The sequence below is a fragment of the Scyliorhinus torazame genome, chromosome 3 (genome assembly GCF_047496885.1).
Source record: "Scyliorhinus torazame isolate Kashiwa2021f chromosome 3, sScyTor2.1, whole genome shotgun sequence".
In the NCBI taxonomy this organism is placed as follows: Eukaryota; Metazoa; Chordata; class Chondrichthyes; order Carcharhiniformes; family Scyliorhinidae; genus Scyliorhinus; species Scyliorhinus torazame.
The window spans coordinates 34140018-34165648 of record NC_092709.1 but is presented as its reverse complement, the minus strand read 5'-3'; the positions used below and the strand labels follow the sequence as shown (position 1 = coordinate 34165648).

The following is a 25631-nucleotide window of genomic DNA, read 5'->3' as shown; positions in this document are numbered from 1 at the left end:
GCTGGTTGTACAAAACCAACACAAAGACGATTTAATTCACTCAATGGGGATATTAATAGAATATTTCATCACTTTGTTTGGGATGTGGCTCTGAGGATAATTTGTGCCAGTGAAACGGCAGTGTTGTTTCAACAACTGCAGGTGAAAAAGGCATGGACACATATCTAACGGATGCATTTATGCCATCCTCAACCTCAACATCATAGGAGGTCTTCAGTCCATCTAGTCCAAGCAAGACAAAAAGGCAAAGGGACAATTTTGAAGATCTGTATGTGCTGTATTTAATGCGCTTAATATGTATTTAATTAATCAAAGCTGATACTACAGTACGGTCTTGACCGAATGCTGTCGGAAGGGATGTTAAACTGAAACTCTTCCTTCGCAGGTAGAGACAAAAGAATCCCCCTGACACTATTACAACAAACAGCTGTTGAGTTTCCCTCAGCGCCCTAGCCAATATTCATCCCTCAAGCATCATGGCAGAAACAACACATTGGGCTTGATTCTCCGCCGCTGTTAGTGGAGTTCCCAATGCAGAGGAGAATGCTGTGTTGGTGAAAGAACAATGTTCCAGTCCCCCGCTGGCTGTGGCATCGAGGTTCGCACCCCGTGCCAGTGGAAGGATGCAAATGGGTCAAAATGAAGCTGTTACTACATAAAAAGCCAAAACCACATCACATGGCTTTAAAACCCCTAAGATCCTTTGATCTTCAAGGCTTATATTCACCTCAAAGAGAAATAGCTTTTAGTAAGCTGTAACTGACAGCTTCCAGACTTTCCCTTCATGTTTGAATGCATCTCAAGTAGCCTGCTGTGAACCTAACTGCTACGTTTATAAACATCTAGCTGTGACTGACAGTGCCTGATTACATCAACACAAGTTATGTGTTTTCTGCTGAGAAAAAGAGGAAGTGAAAGCACTTCTAGATGTTTATAAACATCGTGGTTGGATTCGCAGCACAGTGGTTAGCACTGTTGCTTCACAGCGCCAGGTCCCGGGTTCGATTCCCGGCTTAGGTCACTGTCTGTGCGGAGTCTGCAAGTTCTCCCGTGTCTGCGTGGGTTTCCTGCAGGTGCTCCGGTTTCCTCCCACGTCCCGAAAGACATGCTTGTTAGGTGAATTGGGCATTCTAAATTCTCCCTCTGTGTACCCGAACAGGCGCCGGAATGTGGCGACCAGGGGATTTTCACAGTAACTTCATTGCAGTATTAATGTAAGCCTACCTGTGACACCAATAAAGATTATTATTAAATAGCGGCCGGGATATCAGGATTCGCGAAGGAATCCCTTGCGACCTTCACCACGCACGATTTTTCATGTCAATGGAGTGTGAATCACTTCTGGGTACCGCTCCTATTGCCAGTGCAAATCAGAAGCGATTCTGCTCCGGTGGGAGAACATAGCCTCATAAACCCTAAGTGCGGAGGATCTGTGGTGTTTTACATGGAAAAAATCGGCGGCACCCCCTCACCGATCCTGCGACCGGTGAGGGGCATAGCAGCCGCGCAACGTAAAATTCCCAACCTCCACAAAATAAACAGCCGAAGAATGGCCGTGCACGCTGGCGATCTGCTGCAGTCGTGCCATAAAACATGGCGCTGGCCGTACGTGGACACGACCTCCCAGATAGTGCCCCTCTGGCCACCCCCTGCCCACCCCCCACCAGACCCCCAGCCCTCGCAGAATCCCACCCCGGCCAGTAGCACGGCTCCCGCCCGACTGTGGCGACGCTGGACATAGACCGCAGCCGCGACGCCGAGATTCCGCACGGCTGAGACCAAAAGTGAACCGCGTCTCGGCCCATCGGGGGCGGAACATCAGGGGAGGGCTTTCAGGTAATGCGCTGAGGCCGTCCCAACGGTGTGCGGCGCGCGATGCGATGACGCCATTTCAGAGGGGGCGGAGGATATGGAATCTGCGTCAAACAGGCACCGCCCCCTCAAAAGTAATTCTCTGCCTAATGACCGATTACGAAATCAGCTTCGGGGAACAGAGAATCCCACCCACAGTCTCCCTTACGCACTTTGAAATGTCCAATGATCGTGCAAGGCACGACATAAATGAAAGTCTTTCCTTTCTTTCTTTATGTGTTATTATAAATCCGGGTAAATGTGATGCTCAGAACAAAGGGGAAACTTGTCAAGTAAACTTTGATGAATTTTATGATTCCCTTGTGCATTTGAAAGTTGGGGGGCAGGCAGAATTAAGTGGGTGGTCAGTTTACTGCCTTCCTGCCTGCCCCCTGGCCTATCCCCCATATTGGAAGGGGGCACAGATAAGGCATCAGCCACCCACCCACCCTCGGGCCAATTGAGGCCCTTAAGTGGCCAACCATATTCTGTCTTCTCGGGGACAGTCTGTAGTCCCAGCAGTGGCCACCACTTGATTCTGGAGCTTCTGTGACTCCAATCAGATTGTCCAGGAGCTCTGATGGGCAGGTTGTTAGAGCTGCTTCCCACAGCGTATTATCGCTGCCGATCAGAGATTCAAAGTTGACGAGTTACCGACCGACTTTTCAAATAGGGATGTGAGCAATACACATCCCACCCCACTCCCTGTAAAAATAGATGCTTGTTTTGAATGTGTTTTATTTACTCTTTGAAACACTGGTGACACCCATACAAAAAGAAGCTTAATTAAATTTAAGTTGGATGGGTTTTTTGCTCAGGGGAGTATGGAACCAGTTTTGAAACAGTTCTATGGAATACAAGTCTAATATGGCAACACTGGCATTCAATTAAAGCACTTTGAGCATTGTATCAAGCTTTCTGCCTGAAACATTGTGTGGGGTATTGTAAAGAGCTGAAAGGGGAGGTGAGTTCACACTTATCCAGAGCTTGATCTCAGTTGAATTACAGATGATGCCAGTGGTAACTATTGGAGCAGATGGTAGAGCTTTTTTTCTGAAGAAGCATTCGAGTTACTGTGGCTCACTTTACTCACACCCCTCATCATTGCCACTCCAGGAGAGGCACCAGAAAGCTATTTTGGCTAACGTACGGTGCCAAGGGGAAGTACATTAGTGAAAAGAAAATAAACAAAGGCAGCTCCGGGTCTGGGGCCATTAACCACAATTAACCAAACTCAGCTGTTAATTGGAACAATAGCTCCGGGAGCCTGAAAGCTCATTACTGGCCATGGGGAGAAGGGTGAAATGGACAATAACAGTTTGTATCTAATTCCACTGAAGTTAATAGAATGGAAAATCGGGTTGGGGGGGGGGGGGGCGTGTTGTGTTTTGGAGGTGTGATACTAGGGAGCACGGAGGTTTAAAACAACGTAGCTTTACTTACAGTGTGTTATCTCTTACATGGCTGATCTCTCTATGTTTCCCGCGCTAGGACATATGACGCCACTTCCGGTGAGCACGTTTAATACAACAGAGCTTCACTAGAGCTAATGAGAATTAATGCTAATACGTAACTGGGGGTGTAACAGTCAGTCCCCTAGCACCCATTCGGCGCCCCCACTGAAATTGAAAGTTCCATCCACGATGGGGCATCTTTTAAAGTCTCAGTGAACGGAATTGGGGTAACATGTTTGGAGATTTTTTTTAAATCGCTTCAAAGTGGGCAATAAGTTAGAACGTCTCTACATGACCAGGATTTCTCAACAGTCCCAAATCCATCTTGCGAAGCTAGAATTTAACCATGCTCCAGAACTGGCAGCCCAGTGATGTTCAATGATACGGTATTGTCGAACTCTGAGCCCTGTGAGATTACTCATCAAAATAAAACCATAACCAGGCACTTCGTCCAAGATTGTCAAGGCATCCTCACAGTCTGAGAAATAACATGCCGGCATCAGCATCGTCTCCACATTCATTGGCATCGACCGCGAGCATCCTACATAATAACTAACTGGCATGAATTGTCTCTCAACATTTTCAAATCGTCTTCCTGTAAATGGATGTTTGACCTGCTTCCTCGGTAAGAATTTTTCTATTGGATTTCTCATTCATATCAAAGCTACACATTTTCCTGGACTTAAGTTCCAGACACGGAAGAAAATAGCACTTTGTACACATCACCGCCTTCAAAGGGTACCGTCTCTAAATACAAGATTAAGATTATAGAGAATTTAGAACTTTTCCACAGAATTATAGAATCGCTACAGTGCAGAAGGAGGCCACTCAGCCCATCGAGTCTGTGCCGACCCTCTGAAACAAGCACCCGATCTAGGATGAATCCCCCGCCCTATCCCCTGATCCCCACCTGTTAGATACTCAAGGGCAATTTAGCATGGCCAATCCACAACCTGCACATCCTTGGGCCGTGGGAGGAAACCGGAGCACCCGGAAACCCAGGCAGACACGGGGAGAACTTGCAAACTCCACACAGACACCGAGTCGGAATAGAACCCAGGTCCCCTGCACCGCGCGTACAATAGGATTTATTTCTGGGCAGCTCATTTCCTGCTAAATGACTTTTACAGGTTGAATGGAAAATTATATCTTGAGCAATTGTTCAGCATGGAAATTCTTTGTGAAGTCTGATTAAATGTGTGGATATTAAACGTTTTTCCCCCCAAATGTATTGCTTTCCCACATTTTTGATCCGTCGCAATGTTGAAGATATTAAAGGGGAAATAAAGTTGTTTGGCTGGAGAATGTTCTCCAGCTGGAGGTGAGTTGCAACTGGTTTACGATCCCCCCGGGAGCGCAGACCAGCAGGCAATTCAGTATTCCCTTGCCATGCAAATTTCTCAAGGAAATCTGAATTCTCTGAACAGACGAGCCAGATGCCCCAAATTTGAATTCCACAATGGCAACATCTGTAGTCATTTATGGGCTAGCTAAATTTCTATGAGTACAAACTGGGTCATTGGCATTCAGGAAAGGGGATCTGCCAGCACTTCCTCAACTCATCCATTTGACTCTTGACCCTAAGTCACTCCAAGAATTGCACGAGCAATTCCTTTCAAGGCAACAAGAGACAGATGATAAACATTGCCATTCCAGTGTTGCCCTTATCCCAAGAACAAGCGACAACAAAAAAAGTGACTGTGCTTTAAACTAATGTGGTGTCTGTGGATGCTTTGAGAAGTCTGAGAGCCTGACAAGACATTACACGAATGCTTTCCCACATATACTGACTGGGGAATGAAACATAAGGTCAGGGGCATAATACTTGAAGAAGACAACATAGTTTCTGGGCACATGTTATAACTTGTTCTCAATTGGAGAACTTTTACCCATGCTTGTTGCTGATGTAATTTTGGAAGCAGAGGGGCAAGGAGGAGTTTTAATATTTTATTCATTAAGCTATTATTTATTATTTACTATGCTATGGTAGATGAGGGAAAAGGATTGTTTGCCTAGGTGGAACAGTTGGAAGCAGGTGGTCAGGAGGTACAATCCCCAATGATTAAGTCCAGTCAGAGCTAAGGACAATCCTTAGAATTGGATTGTTCTTGTCGTGGATTATTTTTCACCCTCCAGACAGATAAATTGTTTCAATACTTTTACACGTATTGTTATTCAAGAGAAAAACCTACGAATGCCATTATATTTCTACTCTGGGTGGAATCACTGCTGACAAACGTGAGAGGCAACAAACATGTTATCAGTTATTAAGCACATGTCAACAATTGGGAGACCAAGGTCCAAATTAAGATAACCTAACCCTTTCTCTTTTTCACCTGAAAGGGTTTTGTATAAAACCTTTTGCCTGCTTCACATATTTTTTCCTCCAATTTATACAGCTCCAATTGTTAGGAAATGCACTCATGTTTCAATAAGACCCCTACTGGTGAGCTCAATCCTATGTTGATTGTATGTCAATATAACTGTTTAAATTTGAGCGAGGGTGCCTCGAATAAACCTTGATTTGAGTGGTCGCATTTTAATGAACTCCATCAAATCATTCTTGTTCACACTTCAGCTACACAAGCCCAATGCAAGTGAGATGGGTGGAAAATCTTTGAGTTTTTTTAAAATTCATGTAGAGGATGTGGCATTTATTGCACCATCCCAAATTGCCCTTGAGAAGGTGGTGGTGAGCTGGAAGATAAAGGAACGGTGCATTTGAACCGTACCGCTCAGGATTGCCCATCACTCCAGCTTTCCCACCAAGAAGTCATCAGATTTCCTGATGGAATGCGGTGCAAAAGGAATGCTGGCCAGGGCTCACAACAATAAGCTGCACACACCTCCAAAGCACAGAACAACAACCAACCCTGAAATCTAGTTCCACACCCAACACCAAACCAACCTCCAAAAGTTAAGAGGAGCAATATGACTAGCATTAAAAACCTGAAACTAAAAATACGGTTGCTCCAGTCTGCCTCAATTACCTGACAGTTGTTTGTGGCACAGATTCAGGGCTAACTGGTACTTGAACTCCCTTCTCCCATTCTTGTCTCCACGAATCAGCCAGGATATAGTATTCCTCTGTGTTTAGCTGGTGCGAATCATGTAGTTTCATTGCAGTTATTAGATCTGTTCTGTAGACCTAAAATTTAAAAAAGACACAAATTACTCATTCATTCGGCTGGTTCCAAAAATCCAGGATCACTCGATAAACTCAACCAAGCCAATGAAATCTGTACCATCAAAACACCAGGCATTTTGGAATATATGATCAATTGGAATCTCAGAGGATGATATGATTCATGGGCAATTAATAATAATAATCTATATTAGTGCTTGTGTCACTGTCTTTGCGGAGTCTACATGTTCTCCCCGTGTCTGCATGGGTTTCCTCCGGGTGCTCCGGTTTCCTCCCACAAGTCCCGAAAGACGTGCTTGTTAGGTGAATTGGACATTCTGAATACTCCCTCAGTGTACCCGAACAAGCACCGGAGTGTGGCGACTAGGGGACTTTCATAGTAACTTCATTGTATTGTTAATGTAAGCCTACTTGTGACACTAATAAAGATTATTATCTGTCCTCAACAACTAAATGAGACTCTATTTTTATTTTATTATATAAATGTGGAGTACCCAATTATCTTTTTTCCAATTAAGTGGCAATTTAACGTGGCCAATTAACCTACCCTGCACATCTTTTTGGGTTGTGGGGGTGAGAGCCACGTAGACACGGGGAGAATGTGCAAACTCCACACGGACAGTGACCCGGGCAGGATTGAACCTGGGTCCTCGGAGCCATGGGGCAGCAGTGCTAACCGCTATGCCATTGTGCTGCCCCGTGAGGCTCTATCTTCTGCCATGTCATTTGCTTGTTTCCATAGCTTTCTTCGCTCGTCTTTGGTTCACTGATAATTTCCCTCTCCATTTTCTATCCTAATCACTCACACACACATATATCCTGTTGATGTCTTTAGATCTCTGTTTGCCTTTGACTATTTTTCTCACTCCTTCAACTGAAAGGTTCCTGATGAGCAAGGTAACTCAAATGGAGCAATATTCCCTCCTTCCACCCCGACCCACATCCCCAATGCACTATATGGTTGCCTTATCTGGTTGTACACATTCTTGGAGCTTTAATTGCACGGCTTCCAGCCTTCAACAGCCTCGTATCCACTCTCCCACCACTGACCGCCCAATGCGACATCCTCATAGGCCTTCCCACACCAACTGGGCTCTTCATTGCCCAACTGGAGCATTGTTGACTATGAAACCTTTCATCCCCATGCCCCCTGCAATATTTGTCGCAATAATAAATTTGGACATTCTGAATTCTCCCTCCGTGTACCCGAACAGGCGCTGGAATATGGCGTCTAGGGGCTTTTCACGGTAACTTCATTGCAGTGTTAATGTAAGCCTAGTTGTGACAAAGGTTATTATTATTAATGTCCTTTAGCGACGGAAATCTGCCATCCTTACCTGGTCTGGCCTACATGTGACTCCAGGCCCACAACAATGTGGTTGACTCTTAACTGCCCCCTCAAGGACAATTAGGGATTACAATAAATGCTAGCCAGCGACGCCCACTTCCCATGAACGAATAAAAAAAAAGAACACCTATAGAATAAAGGCTTGTAGCTGGGGCATAATTTCAACACAATTTCTAATGCAGGCATGCAAATTCTGACAAATTTGGTTATAAACCTGCAAAGCTGTATGTAAATAAATTTCCACTGCAATTTTTGTTCACATACTATATGACTCCTTTACCACAAAAGGAAGAAGCCAGGCAAATTTTGAAAAGTTAAATCTGCAAAAGAGGTCCAGTCATACAATCGGCATCTTTATATTCCCAGTTTTCCCTCTCGCCTCCTGAGGCTGTTAATTCTTACTGAACAGAAGTTTTTATTATAAATTTAGAGTACCCAATTCTTTTTTTTCCCCAATTAAGGAGCAATTTAGCTTGGCCAATTCATCTACTCTGCACATCTTTTTGGGTTGTATGGGGTGAGGCCCACGCAGACATGGGGAGAATGTGCAAGGTCCACACGGACAGTGACTCAGGGCTGGGATCGAATCCGGGTCCTCGGCGCCGTGCGGCCGCAGTGCTAACCACTGTGCCACCGTGCTGCCCCCTCAGCATAAGTTAATTGGCATTCAAAATGTTCTTGTGCCCATGTCAAGTGACCATTCTTCAGGTGTGGAGCCTGAGCTAATTAACTAAGGTACCCCATCATTCGACATTCACAGAGGTCAGATTTCAGCAAAAGTCAGCCAGGATTGGGAATCCTAGCTAGTTTCTTCCCTTCCCAAGACCAAGGGTGTCAAGTGTTGTCCTGGCCGGGATCCACTAACTCAGCACACACAATGAATCAATTTGGGGTCTTTGTTCGATTAGTATTGTCTGAGTGGTGCATTTCCCGTCTAGGGCAATCAGAAAAGCTGCGCTAACTATCTTACAAAAGGACAGGGATTGCAGGCGTAGAATAGCTGGTCCTGATGATGGAGAGGGTGTGGAGGCTGAAGCTCAAGTATCAGTTGAGATGTAAGATTGTGGATGGTCTTGTTTAACATGAGAAGCTAGAAAGGAGGGTGGATTTGGTGTTACGATCGAGGAGTTTATGTCAGATGCACAGAACGGCAGCTTCAGTCTCTCCAAAGTTCAGCTGAAGGACATTGGTAGGCAGGCTGACAGCACAGAGATGCAAATAGGGTCAAGACAAACAGTAGAGAAGGAGAGTGGAGTGTTGCCAGTAAACATATGGGAACTGATCTGGTGGTTGTGGGTGATGCCCCTTCGGAGCATCTCATAGACAAAGCAAAGAAGGGATCCATGGTGTCCCCAGGGGTGATGATATAGCTAAGGAAGAGAAGCCATCGCTGGAGGAGTGCTAGCTACATTCCGATAGGCAGGTATGCCACAATACACACAGAAGGTTGTAAAGCAAGAAAGTGTTCAAAGATATAATTAACCTTTAGAAAACAAACATTCAGAAGGAAAGGAGGCGCCTGACAGATGCCCAAAATATCACCTGTAGCAGTAATAATATTTGTCGCCTGTATTAACTGAGTTCAGTCTGGTTTTTCTTCCCGGAACTGAGGTAAATCTTAAGTTAAAGTGCCTTCGGTGGAAGTCAAAGCTTGGACAATGTGATTATATGATGGCTACCATTTAGTGATCAGTTTGCAAAACAGAAAATGGACCCTTAAATCTTGTGTCTGAATTATATAAAATGTCCTAAACCACCTTTCATGGAAGCTGAAAGGATTAAGTTGGAAAATTGGAAAAAGGTGTTGATAAAATATTTTGATCGGCAGCTCCAATCTCCCCCCCCCCAACCTCCCCGCACTTTCAAGGCCGCCGCCTGCTTTCTAGCCCCTCCCCTTCACGCTGTGTAAATTGTGGAGGCCCCGCTCGAATTGGCTAGGCCCCCCCCCTGAGCCTGACCGCTGGCAGTGCCAACTTGGGCTCCCTCCAGGGCAACACTGCCAGGGTGTCTGGGTGGAACTGCCAGAGTGCCAGGCTGGCAGTGCCAAGGTGCCTGGGTGGCAGGAGGATTGCCAGGATACTACCCTGCCTTGTCCCTGACCACATGGGGGTCTCCAATGGCCTGCGAGACGTCCCAAGGTGCCTTCACGCCTGGTCCATGTTTGTGTGGACCAGTTCTAAATGGTGCCCTGCTGAGGTCTCCCAGGCACCCAATAACCCATTTAAATATGCTGATCTGGATTTCATCCAGCGAGCGAGAGATCCAGATTGTGCTGGGCAGAACAAGTCGGGTGACTCGCGGTCAGCCGCGCGACGCCTGGCACAGAGCCCGATCTGGGGTTTTTGTGTGATTTACCCATTGCGCTCAGATCCAAGCTGGGTGCAATGGGGCGGCTGAATCGCGACCGAAGTCTCTAGCTCAGAGAGGAAAAAAATTGATCAGCATTCCATCCATCTCTTTATGGAGCCACCACTAGAAGGGTGTGTTTGACTGAAACCGCCCCAACTCCCACCTCTCCCCGACTGCCCAGTCAATCAGCTCTCACTATCAAGGCTCACGCACCGGAAGGGTTTGGAATTTAGCCACTATTTGTTTAAACATACACCAATTTGAGAATCAACCTCTTCAGGTGGTAGGACAGGAACACAGAGGGAAAAGGAGGAGAGAAAATTTCAGACAAGGACAGCGCATTACCTCGGATGGTTTTTGGTCTTCATGCCTTGATGTGGAGCTTCTTCTGTGCCGTGACCTGGAATGCTGGGACCAGGAGGTCGAGTGACCTAAAAAAAAAAATCAGCAGCAGTTTTCTCCCTTTGTACTTTGATCGGTCCCGAGTTGGGTAGACGATGCCTCAGTTTCACATCTCGACCAAAGGACTGCACTGAAATGTCAGCCAAGTTAATGGGTTCGCACCCGGAGTGGGACCTGAGCCCACGCCCCTCTTACTCAGAAGTAAGAGTCGACTAACTTAGGAGAGCTGACGGCTGACAGGAAGGTTTTGTCTGCAGGGAAGTCTGGAAAGCTAAAGATTCCTACTGGTATGAATCAAAAACAATACCACTCTCCTTTGTAATAATATAATAAAATACCGCGGATACTGGAGATCTGAAATAAAAGCAGTAAGTGTTGAAAAAACTCAGCACAACCGGCAGCATCTGTGGAGAGAGACATAGTTAAAGGGCGGGTTTTACCGGACTTGCCCAAACTCAATGGTATTGTGGCTGCCTCTCCAAGCTCTCCGTCCCACCCGTGACGATTCCCGTCATGGGTGGGAACGGAAACCAACGTTTTGAGTCCAACGAGACTCTTCGTGATGAAGACTCCACAAATGCTGACAGACCTGCTGAGCTTTTCCAGCACTTTGTTTCCGCTCATCCCTACAGTTAGTATTAATGGTTCAGCTTTTCCCAATACGTTGAGGACAGTGAATGTCGAAGAGCTTTGCTCGTGGAACTACTGGGATCACATGTTACCCATTTTTCCTCACTCCAAATCTCCTGACCCGTTTTCAAACAGATCGCGTCACATTTAGCTGAACCACCGGAACAGGTAAATGGACAAGTGGAGGCACTTTAGTCCCATCCTTAGGAGTAATTTTGCAACAAACAACTCCCGGGGTCTCAAATCCTGAACTGGGGTTTGAACACACCGCCTCCTGAATCATGCTCACGTACAAATGAGCAAAGGGGCTTCATTGCAGTCTGAACTGCATTCTTGGCTGGAGAAGTCGATGGAGCATGCAAGAAATTCTTACAGAAAATCTCAAAACAGCTTTTCATTTCAAAATTATAGAACTAAAGTGGCAGGGAGAGTTAGTTAAATACTAGCTGATTTTACGTGGCACAATAAAAAATTGTCTCTTCACATCAATTTCTCTCCTAATCGCTGCGATTCTTTATCTTTGTCTTTCGCTTTCTTTCTCTATTGTCGGGATTTTGCACCTGAATTAACCGCGAGCGCAGTGACGTGGGCACATAAATATCGCGAGACTCAGAAAACGAAAGTCTCACCGGCGAGGGATTCTAAGGTCCATCCAGTTCACCTGTTACCATCCTGCTGGTCGCATGATACAATTAGAATGGAGTTGTTGATTAACCATGGCAATCAATCTCTTTTGGTTAGCCAGCAACAGATCAGGAGAAGGTATGGCATAGGAGGAGCAAATGTCGCAACTGGAGTTGACCTGGGTTGAATGGACCTCTCACTGGTAATGGTAGATCCAGGGTTGCAAGGAATACTAGCATTACCAAGAACAGTAGGCTAAGGTGGCAACAGGAGATGGAGTAGAGAGGCCACAGGTTCTTATTGTGGCGAGGTTGGAACGGGAGGGAACACAGCAGAACCTGAGCAGAAATGCCAGGCAAGAGGCAAGATGGCTGCCTACTCACTTAGAATTTGCATCCCTCACTGTGCCCGCACAGTAGCGAGGAGAAGAGGCACGGAATTGCAGAAAGAAGCAAAGAGCCAAGCTACTCCTGTAAATACTGCGAGGAGGAAAAAAAGAGTAGGGTTGGGTGTAATGGTACGGAGGGGGATAGAGAAATACAAATGGAGAGATAGATATGAACAAGCAGCTAGATATAGGTAAATGGACAATTAACCAGGAAAAAAAATACCAAAAATCAATTTGGTACTAGACAGCGCCTTTCACCTATAATACAAATAAACAGCACTGTTAACTACATTGTGATTTACAAAGACTACAAACACGGATATTTTAATAGATCTTCTCAATGTAGCCAAATCCTCATATTTCTTTATCTTAGATGACATGCTCCACTGAAGAGACCTCGAACAATATGACATTCAAATTAATGTTCCTTTCATTTTGTCCTTATGGCAGCAAAGGGTGATGAAACAACACATGGAATTCTCAAAGCCAAGATCTCACAAATAAAGGCAATGATAAGTGGCAGAAGGTGTCGAGGGGACATGAGGTAAAACTTTTTTATGCAGAGGATAGTGGGTGTCCAGAATTCTCTGCATGAGTTGGTGGTGGAAGCAGAGACCCTTAACTTAAACCTGGATCTGCACCTTTGGTGCTCTAAGCTATACGGCTATGAACCAGGTGCAGGAAGGTGGGATTTGAAAGGGCATTTGGGTGTCCTCGGGCAGGCATGGACATGATGGGCTGAATGGCCTCCTTCTGTGCTGTAACTTTTCTATGATATTAATGCTAAATAATGTAAAACACAGCTGAATTCAGTGAAACAGTTGACACAAGTAATGAGAGGAACTTTGCTTTGAGGTATTTCTTACTTTAGAATAACTTATTCAAGCCTTAACGTTTTGAGGGTTATGAAACAAGAGAAGGGAATTAGAAGTCACCAGTGAGGGTGAGAGACGACACAAGAGTGAAAATCCTACATGATGTGCTGACCTTTGTTCCCAGATTCAGGATAAGTGTGTGCAGCAAATGAAGTTGCACTCGAAGAGGACAAATTCATAAAAAAGACCCTTAATATGAATATGAAAGGCCAATATTATGTGTTTATATGCTTTTATAAAAAGCAGGAATATGTAAAAGAGGGAGAGAAAGAGAAAAAAGAAAATGAATGAATATGAATGGATAGAAATTACAATAGTTCAATGCAGGTTTCAAAATACACGTTGCCCTCAATCTTTGGAGGACACAATCTTTATTTTCCAATTTCCTCCCTTTTCCTCTAAAAAGTCTATGGTTCTACACACTGTGTCTCCTCTTCAAGCGCAGGTCTGTACAGTTTAGTATCAGCAATTTGTTCAACCAGGCCCACTGAGCTCAGGGCTTACTGACAATCTACATGTACTCAATTCCAGGCTACAGTAATCAAGACTAGGGATGACCTCCCTAGCCCAGGGGACGCTGGTCAATCTTTGATTAACAACATGGCTGAAATTGGTTAATTCAGCACAGCGCAGGGATCAGGTCTACAGCCTTTCCACTCTCCCAGGGTCAGTGCCACTTACCCATTAATCCACTGGGGGTGCAGTTTAATGTTTTCAGTGAACAAAGTGTCCAGATATCCCTGGTTTAAAGCACTTCAAATAACTCATTTTCGCTTTAACAGTTTGTAAATAACGGAATTTATCTGACTAGCACGTCTTCCATTTTGATTTTAGCGTCATTACTGTACATGTTTCAAGACCTGCGTTGTAACTGCGCATGCTTAGTTTCATTTTTTAGAAACACACAACGGCTTTGCTTGCCACCTCTCCCAATCCACTCACTCGCTCCCACTTGCCAACTCTCACTCCCTCCTGCTCACCGCCCCCTCGCCGCTTCCCTCACCCCACCCCCTTACACCCTCCAACTCTTTGCCCTCCTCGCTGTTTCTCTCCTGACCCCCCCCTCGCTGCTTCCCGCTCACTGCCCCTCTTCTGAACCCTTGCTCGGAGTGAGGTCGCTGAGATGGAAACAGCATGTGGCCGGGGAAGGAGCAGTGAGTGGAGCAGGGAGCTGAAGGGAGTGAAGAGTGGAAGAGGGAAATAGTGAGCGAGTGGGAGTGAGGGGGCTGGGAGAGGGAAGCAGAGAGCAAATGGAATGAGGAGGTCGGGAAGCAGTGACTGAGTGGGAATGAGGGGATCGGGAGAGAGAAATACTGAGCGAGTGGGATTGAGGGGATTGGGAAAGCGAAGTAGTAAGTGGGTAGGTGTCAGGTGGCCAGGAGCAGGAAGTAGTAAGTGAGTGGGAGTGAGGGGGATGGGAGAGGGAAGCAGGGAGCGAGTGCAAGGGGGTCAGCAGAGGGGAGTAGTGAGTTAGTGGGAATGAGGGAGTCATGAGAGGGCAGTAGTGAGTGAGTGCGAGTGAGTGGGTTGGGAAAGCGAATCAGTGAGCAGGAAGCAGCGAGGAGGAGTGAACGGTGAGTGGGTGGCGGAAAGCAGCGAGGGAAAGTAAGTAGAAAGAATAATAAGTGAGAGTAGTTCAGAGAAAGGGAAGTTTGGGATTAAGTTCAATAGGTTTTTAATGCAAAAACTATGGGCCAGGAATGTAACCCACCCTTCCCTCACTTGCCTCAAATATAGCGGTTAACGTGAGCTGGAGGCTAAATCACTTTCACTGTAACCAAACAAAACACTTACTGTCATTGTCATCAGAATCATCACTGCTGCTAGGAAGCCGACCTCTTTTCATGGTCTCAATTTCTGGCTCAAAGGCTGTGAAGAAAGAGATTGTGGTTAATGTCAAGGGCCAAGCGATAGCGGCCTGCTTCTCGAAAGAGTGGCCAGACCGTTTGAAATTCTGCCAAGTACATGCATTCCCCATCTTTTTCTGTCGCCTCAAGCCAGCAAGAAGCAGCTAGTCCTTAGTAAGTCAACACAAGGCAGAAAGCTTGCACTGTAACATAATGAGGTTTGCCAAGTATCACAACGGCACCACTGTGCAGAAGGCAGCGAACGTAATGGTCGTTACTGACAGGCAAACTGCAATTAGGCCTCTTTGTAATAGAATGCGAACAAACAAGATCAATAATCAAGTCACTTTTGGACACTGAAATGATGTTGCAGAATAGGCAAGGGCCTACCATCCCTTTCTCCAGTGCGATACCAGTGATGTGAAACTCGTTAACATTAAGTGCGGTGGGGGTGGGAGGGGGAAGGGGTGCACCTTCACTGAACTAGCAGAGAAGAATTTCACACAGCCACGTTATGCATTCATCCACCAGTAAGCTGCTGCATATTTTCCGGGCCATGAACACTCATGTTTACACAGAAACCACTTTGCAGTCAAAACAGCAGTTCCAGGTCAGCAGGTGGCTTGGTACCTCCAACTGAAACTCTGCAACGGCCTGATCCTAGAGTTATCCCCACACTGATGCTACGCGATGATGAGGAAATTAAATAAATCCGACAATTTCAAATAAACCTAATATTACAGAGGATGAAAGCCTCAACAAAACAAAATGTTCAAGTAACTCGCAGAAAATGTAAATGCAAGGAGATATCCTTTTCTCTCCTATTCCCTACCTTCCTCTCGAAGCCAAGTGAGGATCACAGTTCCTTCCAGAAGCATGGCTTCCCTCCAGTGTCTCACACAAGTGGCCATTCTTCAAACAGGGGCTGTGGACAGGCTGTCTCCCACTGCGGACATCTATTCCGCTGCTTACCAGACTTGGGTGAGTGCATCAGCCAAGTTATGGACATCGTTTGTAACTAATTCAAGGAGGCAGAGTTGACTAAGGCTGAGAGCAGTAGAATTAAGGCACTTGAACAGATAATTCTCATGTCTACCCTCAAGGGCTTTTAGAAAAAGGCCCAAAATCAAATTGGGATTCACCAAAATTTGCAATAATTCTTCGACCATAAAAGGGTGCTCTGTATTTTGTATCCAGAGGATGAAGATCAGCATTGCTGAACACAAGACTGGTGACACCAATCCCGTTTCACAATATACAGTCACAATGTCACAGATACTATGGCAGGGGAGGACTGGCCCTCTGCAGTGCAATCCAGACAGTCCCATTCCACCGCTCTATCTCAGTAACCCTGCAAGTTTATTCTCCTCAAGTGCGCATCCAATTTTCTTTTGAAATCATTGATCATCTCAGCATCCAGACTTTAGTGGGCAGCAAGCAAGTTCCAGATCATTACCACTGACTGGGTAAAAAGAATTCTTCCTCACATTACCCTGGCATTTCTTACCCAAAACCTTAAATCTGCCTCTCCTCGTCTTTGTACGATCAGCTTTTCTTTGTCTACCCTATCTAAACCTATCATTATTGTATGTACCCCTACCATCGCCTCTTAATCTCCTGTGCTAAAATTGTGGGCTGGGGGGGGGCTCACGAGATGAGATTCTGAGGCCATGGGTTCAGAGGCAGCATTGACTGCCGTGTCGCTCGGACTGATTTATTAATTCTGCAAGACCCCTTTAAATCTCTGCTTTATTTATTGGTGGTTGTGGCCTAATGGACTGCAATGGTGATGAAGCAGGGAGAGATGGGGTAAAGGATGGAGAGATGGGGGTGAAGTTGGGTGAGATGGGGGTGCAGGAGGGAGAGATGGGCAGCGAAGGCGCTCGAGATAGTGGGGGGTGAAGGAGGAAGAGATGGGGGATGAAGGAGGGAGAGATGGGATGAAGGAGGGAGAAATGGGGGTGAAAAAGTGAGATGGGGATGAAGGAAGGACAGATAGGGTGAGGAGGAAGAGGTGGGAGAGTGAAGGAGGGTGATATGGGGGTGATGGGGGGAGATGGGCATTAAGGAGGGAGAGGTGGATGTGGGTGAAGGAAGGAGAGATAGGGGGTTAACAACAGAGAGGTTGTGATGGTGAAGGAGGAAGCAATAGGGATGAAGGAATGGAAGCTGGGGGTGAAGGGGGGGTGGATGGGGGATTGGTGGTGAAGGTGGGGAGTAGGGGATAGTGGAGCCATGGATGGGGATGACGGATGGGGGGGATGGGTGGTGAAGGTGGGGAGATGGGACAGGAAGCAGGGGCGAAGTGGGTGATGGGGTGAAATAGGGAATGGGGACAAAGGAAGGGGAGATAGTGATGTAGCCACACCACCGCCCCCCTCCCCCTCCACAACCCCAACAACCCTCCCCCAAAACTTTTACCCGAGGGCCACATTATGTCTATGGTATTACAATGGGGTCACAGTGGAATATAGGCTGGGAAGCACCGCACTAAGGAGAACAACCTAACCTTATAAATAAAAACCCTCATCCCTGGAAACAGTCTGATAAATCAATGAACAGCAATTAATTTCAGAGCAGACAGTATTCATCTTTTCTCCATTGAAACTCCTTCTACTACTGCTCTGGATGCCAAAGTAGCACAACACAGAATGCCAGGTCACTCAGGACTTCACAGGATTTACGAGCCAGTTTACCATCCTTCATAGTTTACACACAACATGCGTCAACAAGGAGGTCCGAGTACTTTCGGTTGCACCGAGGGACGAGACAGGGGTGTCCCCTGTACCCCCTGCTCTTCGCACTGGCGATTGAACCCCTGGCTATGGCACTGAGAGAGTCGAGGAACTGGAGGGGGTTGGTGCGGGGTGGGGAGGAGCATAGGGTGTCGCTTTATGCGGACGACCTGCTGCTGTATGTGGCGGACCCGGTGGGAGGAATGCCAGAGGTAATGAGCATCCTTAGGGAATTGACTTTTCGGGGTACAAGCTCAATATGGGGAAGAGCGAGCTGTTCGTAGTTCAGCTAGGGGACCAGGAGAGGGGGATTGGCGAGCTCCCACTAAAAAGGGCGGAGAAGAGCTTCAGATATTTGGGGGTCCAGGTGGCCAGGAGCTGGGGGGCCCTGCATAGGCTTAACTTTACAAGGCTGGTGGAGCAAATGGAGGAGGAGTTCAAGAGGTGGGACGCGTTGCCGCTGTCCATGGCGGGTAGGGGGCAGTCAATCAAAATGACGGTGCTCCCAAGGTTTTTGTTCCTGTTCCAGTGCCTCCCCGTGTTTATCCCGAAGGCTTTTTTCAGGCAGTTTAACAGGAGTATAATGGGGTTTGTGTGAGCGTGAGGGACTCCGAGGGTGAGAAGGGTGTTCCTGGAGCGGAGTAGAGATAGGGGGGGGGCTGGCGCTGCCCAACCTCTGTGGGTACTACTGGGCTGCCAATGCGACGATGGTGCGCAAGTGGGTGATGGAGGGGGAGGGGGCTGCATGGAAGAGGCTGGAGACGGCGTCCTGTGTGGGTATGAGTCTGGGGGCGCTGGCAACGGCGCCGCTGCCGCTCCCTCCAAGGAGGTATAGCACGAGCCCGGTGGTGGTGGCGGCCCTTAAAATCTGGGGGCAGTGGAGGTGGCATAGGGGGGAAGTTGGGGCCTCGGCGTGGACCCCATTACGGTGGAACCACCGGTTCGCCCCAAGAAGAACAGGTGGAGGGTTTTCGGGATGGCACAGGGCAGGGATACGAAAGTTGGGGGACCTGTTTGTGGACGGGAAGTTCGCGAGCTTGGGTGAGCTGGAGGAGAAGTACGGGCTCCCCCCAGGGAACACCTTCAGGTACTTACAGATAAGGGCGTTTGCTTATCGGGGGGGTGGGTGGGAGTGGGGAAGATCTCGGAAACTTACCAGGTGATGCAGGAGGAGGAGGAGGCCTCGGTGGTGGAGTTGAAAGGTAAGTGGGAGGAGGAGTTGGGAGAGGAGATCGAAGAGGGGACGTGGGCAGATGCCCTAGGGAGGGTGAATTCTTCCTCTTCGTGCGCGAGGCTCAGCCTCATACAGTTTAAGGTGCTGCACAGGGCACACATAACCGGGACAAGGATGTGCCGGTTCTTTGGGGGTGAGGACAGGTGTGTTAGGTGCTCAGGGAGCCCAGAAAATCACACCCATATGTTCTGGGCATGCCCAGCGCTGGAGGAATTTTGGAAGGGCGTAGCGAGGACGGTGTCGAAGGTGATAGGATCCAGGGTCAGACCGGGCTGGGGGCTCTCAATATTTGGGGTGGCAGAGGAGCCGGGAGTGCAGGAGGCGAAAGAGGCCGGAATTCTGGCCTTTGCGTCCCTGGTAGCCCGGCGAAGGATTCTCCTTCAGTGGAAAGATGCGAGGCCCCCAAGCGTGGAATCCTGGATCAGCGATATGGCAGGGTTCATTAAATTGGAGAGGGTGAAATTCACCTTGAGCAGGTCGGTACAAGGGTTCTTTAGACGGTGGCAACCGTTCTTAGACTTTCTGGCAGAACGATAGACATTGGTCAATGGCAGCAGCAGCTCGGGGGGGGGGGGAGGTTTACTTTATTTTTGTTTATGTTATTTACACTGGAGGATCTGAGGGGGTGTATACACCTGTTGTGTTAAGTCGGGGTGTTAATGTTAATTTATTATTTATGTACAGTGGGGGGGGGAGGGGTTTGTGGGGTTGCTTTTTTAGATTGTGTTTTGTACTTAACCTGTTGGGTTCTTTTTTCTTTCTCATTTTGTTATTGATATTTTATGAAAACCTTTAATAAAAAATTTTTTTTTTTTAAAATGCGTCAACAACCGAATTCTGCTGATGGTATTAATCGTGTACAAGCTGTGTTATGACGAAATCCAACTTTTAAGAGCATTACATTTTCTCTTCACTTTATCGCAGCCAGGATTTTCTCATAAAAGCAATCCCAGGGGGGTCACACTTCCGGGGCGAAAATCTCCGGAAACGGCGCGATGTCCGCCGACTGGCGCCCAAAACGGCGCAAATCAGACGGGCATCGCGCCGCCCCAAAGGTACAGAATGCTCCGCATCTTTGGGGGCCGAGCCCCAACATTGAGGGGCTAGGTCAGCGCCGGACGAATTTCCCCCCCGCCAGCTGGCGGAAAAGGCCTTTGGTGCCCCGCCAGCTGGCGCGGAAATGACATCTCCGGGCGGCGCATGCGCGGGAGCGTCAGCGGCCGCTGACAGCATTCCCGCGCATGCGCAGTGGAGGGAGTCTCTTCTGCCTCCGCCTTGGTGGAGACCGTGGCGGAGGCGGAACGGAAAGAGTGCCCCCACGGCACAGGCCCGCCCGCGGATCGGTGGGCCCCGATCACGGGCCAGCCACCGTGGGGGCATCCCCCGTGGCCAGATCGCCCCGCGCCCCCCCCCCCCCCAGGACCCCGGAGCCCGCCCGCGCCGCCTTGTCCCGCCGGTAAGGTAGGTGGTTTAATTTACGCCGGCGGGACAGGCATTTTAGCGGCGGGACTTCGGCCCATCCGGGCCGGAGAATCGAGCAGGGGGGGGCCCGCCAACCGGCGCGCCGCGATTCCCGCCCCTGCCGAATATCCGGTGCCGGAGACTTCGGCAACCGGCGGGGGCAGGATTCACCCCAGCCCCCGGCGATTCTCCGACCTGGCGGGGGGTCGGGGAATCTCGCCCCAGAGTAGCTTAATTAATGGCAGCAGTATTTTGAAAGCAAGAAAGCGAAATAATCTATTCTAACTGGGGTAGTCTAAAACATGGAAATTCTGTTACAATGGGGGGCAGGAAAAGAAAGGCATCAGAATATAAAAAATAATCAATATTGTCTGACAAGCTGAATTTCTCTCCACCACACAGTGAAAACCATATAAGGGACTGGTAATCAATCTTTCAAAAACATAAAATCTTTGTTAAGATGTGTTCCCTGGTAACTAGATCATCTATGCAGCATGCAACACATTTGTTTCATTACTTACTTCAACACAAATCGAAGGAAGTGTATCTGGCCCAATAAATTCTGAACAGTATTGCATTTAGCTACTGCCTCTAGCGTGTTTTAGATGGGTTCAAGTTTAGGGAGGGTGGAAGGTTGGAGAGCGAGGAGAGCATTGGAACTGTCAAGCCTGGAGGTAATAAAAGTATGGTTGAGGGAGTCGGCAGAGGGGCTGAGGCAGGGATTGAGGCTGACACGTTAGAGGTGAACATAGACAGTTTTTGTGATGGAGAGGTAATGGGGTTGGAAGCTCAGGTCAGAATCAAATAAGGAGCTACTGTAAATACTTGTTTTCGTAACTTTGCTTTGCTCTTTAGTTTTAACTGGAAGTCAGGGCAGTTCGTGCAAAGAGGGTGACACAGTGTCATCATGATTAACAATGCTGCCTCACAGCACCAGGGTCCCGGGTTCCATTCCAGCCTTGGGTGACTGTGGAGTTTGCACATTCTCCCTTTGCCTGCGTGGGTTTCCTCTGGGTGCTGCAGTTTCCTTTCACAGTCCAAAGCTGTGCACGTTAGGTGGATTGGCCATGAGGCTATGGGGATAGGGCGGGGGAGTGGGCCGAGGTAGAGTGCTCTTTCGGAGGGTCGGTGCAGAGTCGATGGGCTGAATGACCTCCTTCCGCACTGTAGGGATTGTATGGATAGACCACCAGAGAGGGAACATTTCCCATGGCTCTGCCAACAGCAGCTGGAAACAGGGAGAAATCAAGAGGGCATCTCTCATAGCTCTACTCAAAGCAGTAAAATACAAGAAAGCAAGCTTCAGAGGAACTAAAGGACGGTTGGTTCTAGAAACCTGGAAATAGATCAGGATAATGTTCATCAGCAGCACAGACAAAGCTAAGAATAGATCGCTGTGGGAAGCTAAGTTTGCGAAGTTTTCTAAAGTAATCCTAAAGTTTGGAATACCTTATTATAGTCTGCAAAACACATTTTTAAGTAATTGGGCAGACAGTATCGGCTGAATATCAGAATTTATGTTCACAATGGGAGTTCATCAAGACAAAGGAATCCTAAATGGTTTTTTTGTGAAATCCTGGAGTGGATTTGCTGGTAGAAGTGGAGCAGGAGCTCTGTTGAAAAGAGTGCTTTGGACAACGTTGAATGGATTTCAGAATGCAACTTTCTAATGGAGAGGTGTATTGCAAGAGAAGGTTTTAAAATATGCTTTTGGGAGTGGAGCTTGGAAATTCTCATGTGGCAATCATCCGGGGGGAGTCTGAGGTGACATCCACAGACATTCACTTGGGGTTTCAGAGCAGAGTGTATGCTTGACCACAGTCATCCTGCATGCGTCAAAAGGACTTTGTGTGCTAATGAGACCATTAGAACTTCAAATTGATAACCAGGGAGGAAAGGAGTATAATAATAATAATCTTTATTATTGTCACAAGTAGGCTTACATTAACACTGCAGTGAGGGAGAAATCAGAATGTCCAATTCACCTAACAGCACATCTTTCCAGACTTTGTGGGAGGAAACCGGAGCACCCGGAGGAAACCCACTCAGACAGGGGGGAGAACGTGCAGACTCCACACAGACAGTGACCCAAGCTAGGAATCGAACCTAGGACCCTGGAGCTGTGAAGCAACCGTGCTAACCACTGTGCTATCATGCCGCCCAATCCATATTTTCATATTTTACTAATGTTTCTTTTCTTGCTGTTAAAAACTAATCAGCAGCCCTGTGACTCTTCCTCCACCTTTGATTTAAAAAAAGCTTAAGTTATAGGTGGGATTCTCCGCCCCGCCGCGCCACTTTTCAGCCCCGACCAGCCGGCCGGATTCTCCGTAACGCCGGCCGGTCAATGGGGTTTCCCATTGTGGGGCAGCCCCACGCTCCCCGGGCGGCAGCAAAACGGAGAATCCCGCCAGCGGAGAATCCCGCCCAGGGTTTTGAGCCAGGGTTCCATTCTGAGATCTTTCCGTCCAATTATAATATGAACTGGGATCGTAACCGTCATGAACAACCTGGTAAAGCCCGAGCGAGTGGCTAAATGAGGGATACCGTCACTCACAAATGAATGGTAATTTGTAAATAAATAATGGCTTTGATCTTCTGAACGTTTAAATGGAGGACATTTCTCATCCAGGGCTGCTTGTCAAACAAGCAGACTGACAAGACAGAAGCAGTGAAGGGGTTGAGAGGTGCTGGCGAGGTAGACCTGAGTGCTTTCAGTGTACACATGCAAACCAAGGTCTAGTCTCTGCTTGCACCACGCAGATGAGAAATAGGAGCACAGTGGTTATCACAGTTACGTCACAGCTCCAGGGGCCCAGATTCGATTCCCGGCTTAGGCCACTGTCTTGCTGAGTCTGCACGTTTTCCCCGTGTCTACATGGGTTTCCTCCTAGTGCTCCGGTTTCCTCCTACAGTCCAAAGATGTGCAGGTTAGGTGGACTGGCCATGCTAAATTACCCTTTGTGTCCAAAAAAAATTAGATGGGGTTACAGGGATAGGGTGGAGGCCTGGGATTAACTGGGGTGCTCTTTCCAAGGGCTGATGCAGACTCGATGGGCCGAATGGCGTCCTTCTGCACTGTAAATTCTATGATTCCATCTCAGCAGGTGGCTAAGGTTAGATCCTCAATGGAGCTGTGCTGACCCATGTGCTGGGAAAACCTGTATTTTAGTTTGTGCAGTGTCCATTTAAGATCAGGGTGAATGGGGGAATATTCTGAAAGAGTGTTAATTGGTTTCCTGCTTATGACATCTTTAGGTTCCAAGGTATGTCACGTGGCCTAAAATTGTCACAAGGATGAACAACTAAGAAGCAACAGGTAACATAAAACAAATTGCAGTGGGGTTGGGTTTGCCTGTGTTTTTGATTTGGCAGTTCAAGACAGACTGAGAATTTGTGTGAAGAGGAAACGAGCAAGGATCTCTCTGAATGGAACAGTTTTCTGTTTGACAGTCTTTAAACCCGATTCTGGAGTTGAAACAGGTTTCTGATAATAGAGCAGAGACTGTGTTACTGTGTGTGTTAGCCAGTTGCTAAGAGCAAAGAACTGTAGATCGGAAGGGCAAGAGGTTGTTAATTGGGCATGACTCACTTTTGCTGTTTCAGTGTTGCAGGAGCCCACTAAACCATTGGACAATGAATGGAAAATGGCGAATGATGAATGTAACTTAAGGACAAAATGATTGAGTGGGAAGTGAGATGCCCTACATAGCAGAGGCTGAGTTGGGAAAACTGTGAGGTTGCACCTGATGCTCCTTTTGTGGGGTAAGTAGCATTAGTGCTTATAACTGCATGAGTCAAAACTTTGTTGGATTAACTATCTGAAGTTTGGTTTGAAGTATCCTTTGCCTGTTAAATAATATGTTTTAAACTTTATTTCTGGGATGGTGACGTCGCTGGTTAGGCCAAATTTACTGCCCATCCCTAGTTGCCCTTCAGAAGATGGCGTTGAGTTGCCTTCTTGAACCGTTGCGGTCCTTGAGGTGTAGGTACATCCAAAGTGCTGTTAGAGAGGGAGTTCCAAGATTTTCCCCAGCGACAATTAAAGAAGGCGATATATTTCCAAGTCAATGTGGTGAGTGACTTGGAGGGGAACCTCCAGGCGGTGGGGTCCCCAGGTATCTGCTGCTCTTTTCCTTCTAGATGGTAGCGGACGTGGCTTTGGAAGGTGCTGTCGACGGAATCATGTTAATCTTAATTGACTTGTTACAGTGAAAGTTTCAAACAGTGAAATCTTGTCCCGCAGTTTCCTTTTGAGAAGATATTGGTCTCTAAACAAATCGTAACAGAACTCTTTCCAGAAGTAAAGAATTAAGGTGGGAAAAGAAGCCATTGCAAGAGATTAAATTGTTTTCAAAAAGCCAGGTTGTATTATATGATAAAGGTTTGAGAAATGGCTGGACAACTCCTCAATGAAGTTTAAAATATCTTTGATTGGCAAAACCTTCCCCAGTTGTGCTTCCATTGATAGATTAAATACAGCAATCTGCACTTAGTGCTGCAAAAGGTCACGGTGCGGTTAACAGGAACATAACCCCCATTTCAAAAAGTGGTTTGTGGCTTATTCTCAAAATACTGCTGGAATAATGTCTCCCAGTGTGATCATTTTCACAAGAAATTCTGCCCACAAAGCTTTCTGCAAATGACCACAAGGAGGAGGGAAGAGGTAATGATGCAAGCCACATTTACTACTCATGCACTAACGTTGGACAGAGGCTCAAATTCTGATTAACTACTGGAAGTCCCGTTTTCCATATTGGACAGAGTTCAATTCACTTTTAAACTCAAATCCTTCATACCAGTCTGAATAACAATCTTTTTTTTATGTCACTTGCACATTAAACACTAAATCAGTAATACCCCAGAGGTCCTCTGACATTATTACAAAATAACCATAGCACTGCAATGCTGCTGTCTGCGGATAAGGCAGCATTAGACATTGCCACACTGAAATGTGGGTGCTGCAGTAGATTACAACACCGTGCTTTTACCTCCACAACCTGCATTTAAAATCAGTAAAGACGACTGACAGAAGAAAGGACAAGAAGACCACATCAAATAAGTATTATACTGCTAATCTTGTGTAGGTACCAAGTGTGATTGTGTAAAGGATATATTACTGGACGTAATCTAGAGAATTAGAGTTCAAACTCTACGTGTTAAGAGATCCAAACTTATCTTGTTGTTGGGCAGGGAACAGGAACTACAAGTGTCGAAGTGCTTCGGGAGTTTCCGTGCATACACGAATCGGGAGTGGGATACACACGTGCAACACAGCATTTGGAGTT

General features: G+C 47.1%; 1 protein-coding gene across 3 annotated transcripts in view; it reads right to left on the bottom strand.

Moving 5' to 3' along the window:
- The window catches only part of jade1 (jade family PHD finger 1), a 191883-nt gene that overhangs the window by 67287 nt on the left and 98965 nt on the right, over nucleotides 1-25631 (bottom strand). For all 3 annotated transcript variants that reach the window (XM_072495560.1, XM_072495561.1, XM_072495562.1), the window contains 3 exons: nucleotides 14861-14935; nucleotides 10493-10578; nucleotides 6296-6453 (listed from right to left, as the gene is read on the bottom strand). In XM_072495560.1, coding sequence (XP_072351661.1) covers nucleotides 6296-6453; nucleotides 10493-10578; nucleotides 14861-14912 — 296 coding nt within the window. In that variant the 5' untranslated portion in view covers nucleotides 14913-14935. The remainder of the gene's footprint in view (nucleotides 1-6295; nucleotides 6454-10492; nucleotides 10579-14860; nucleotides 14936-25631) is intronic.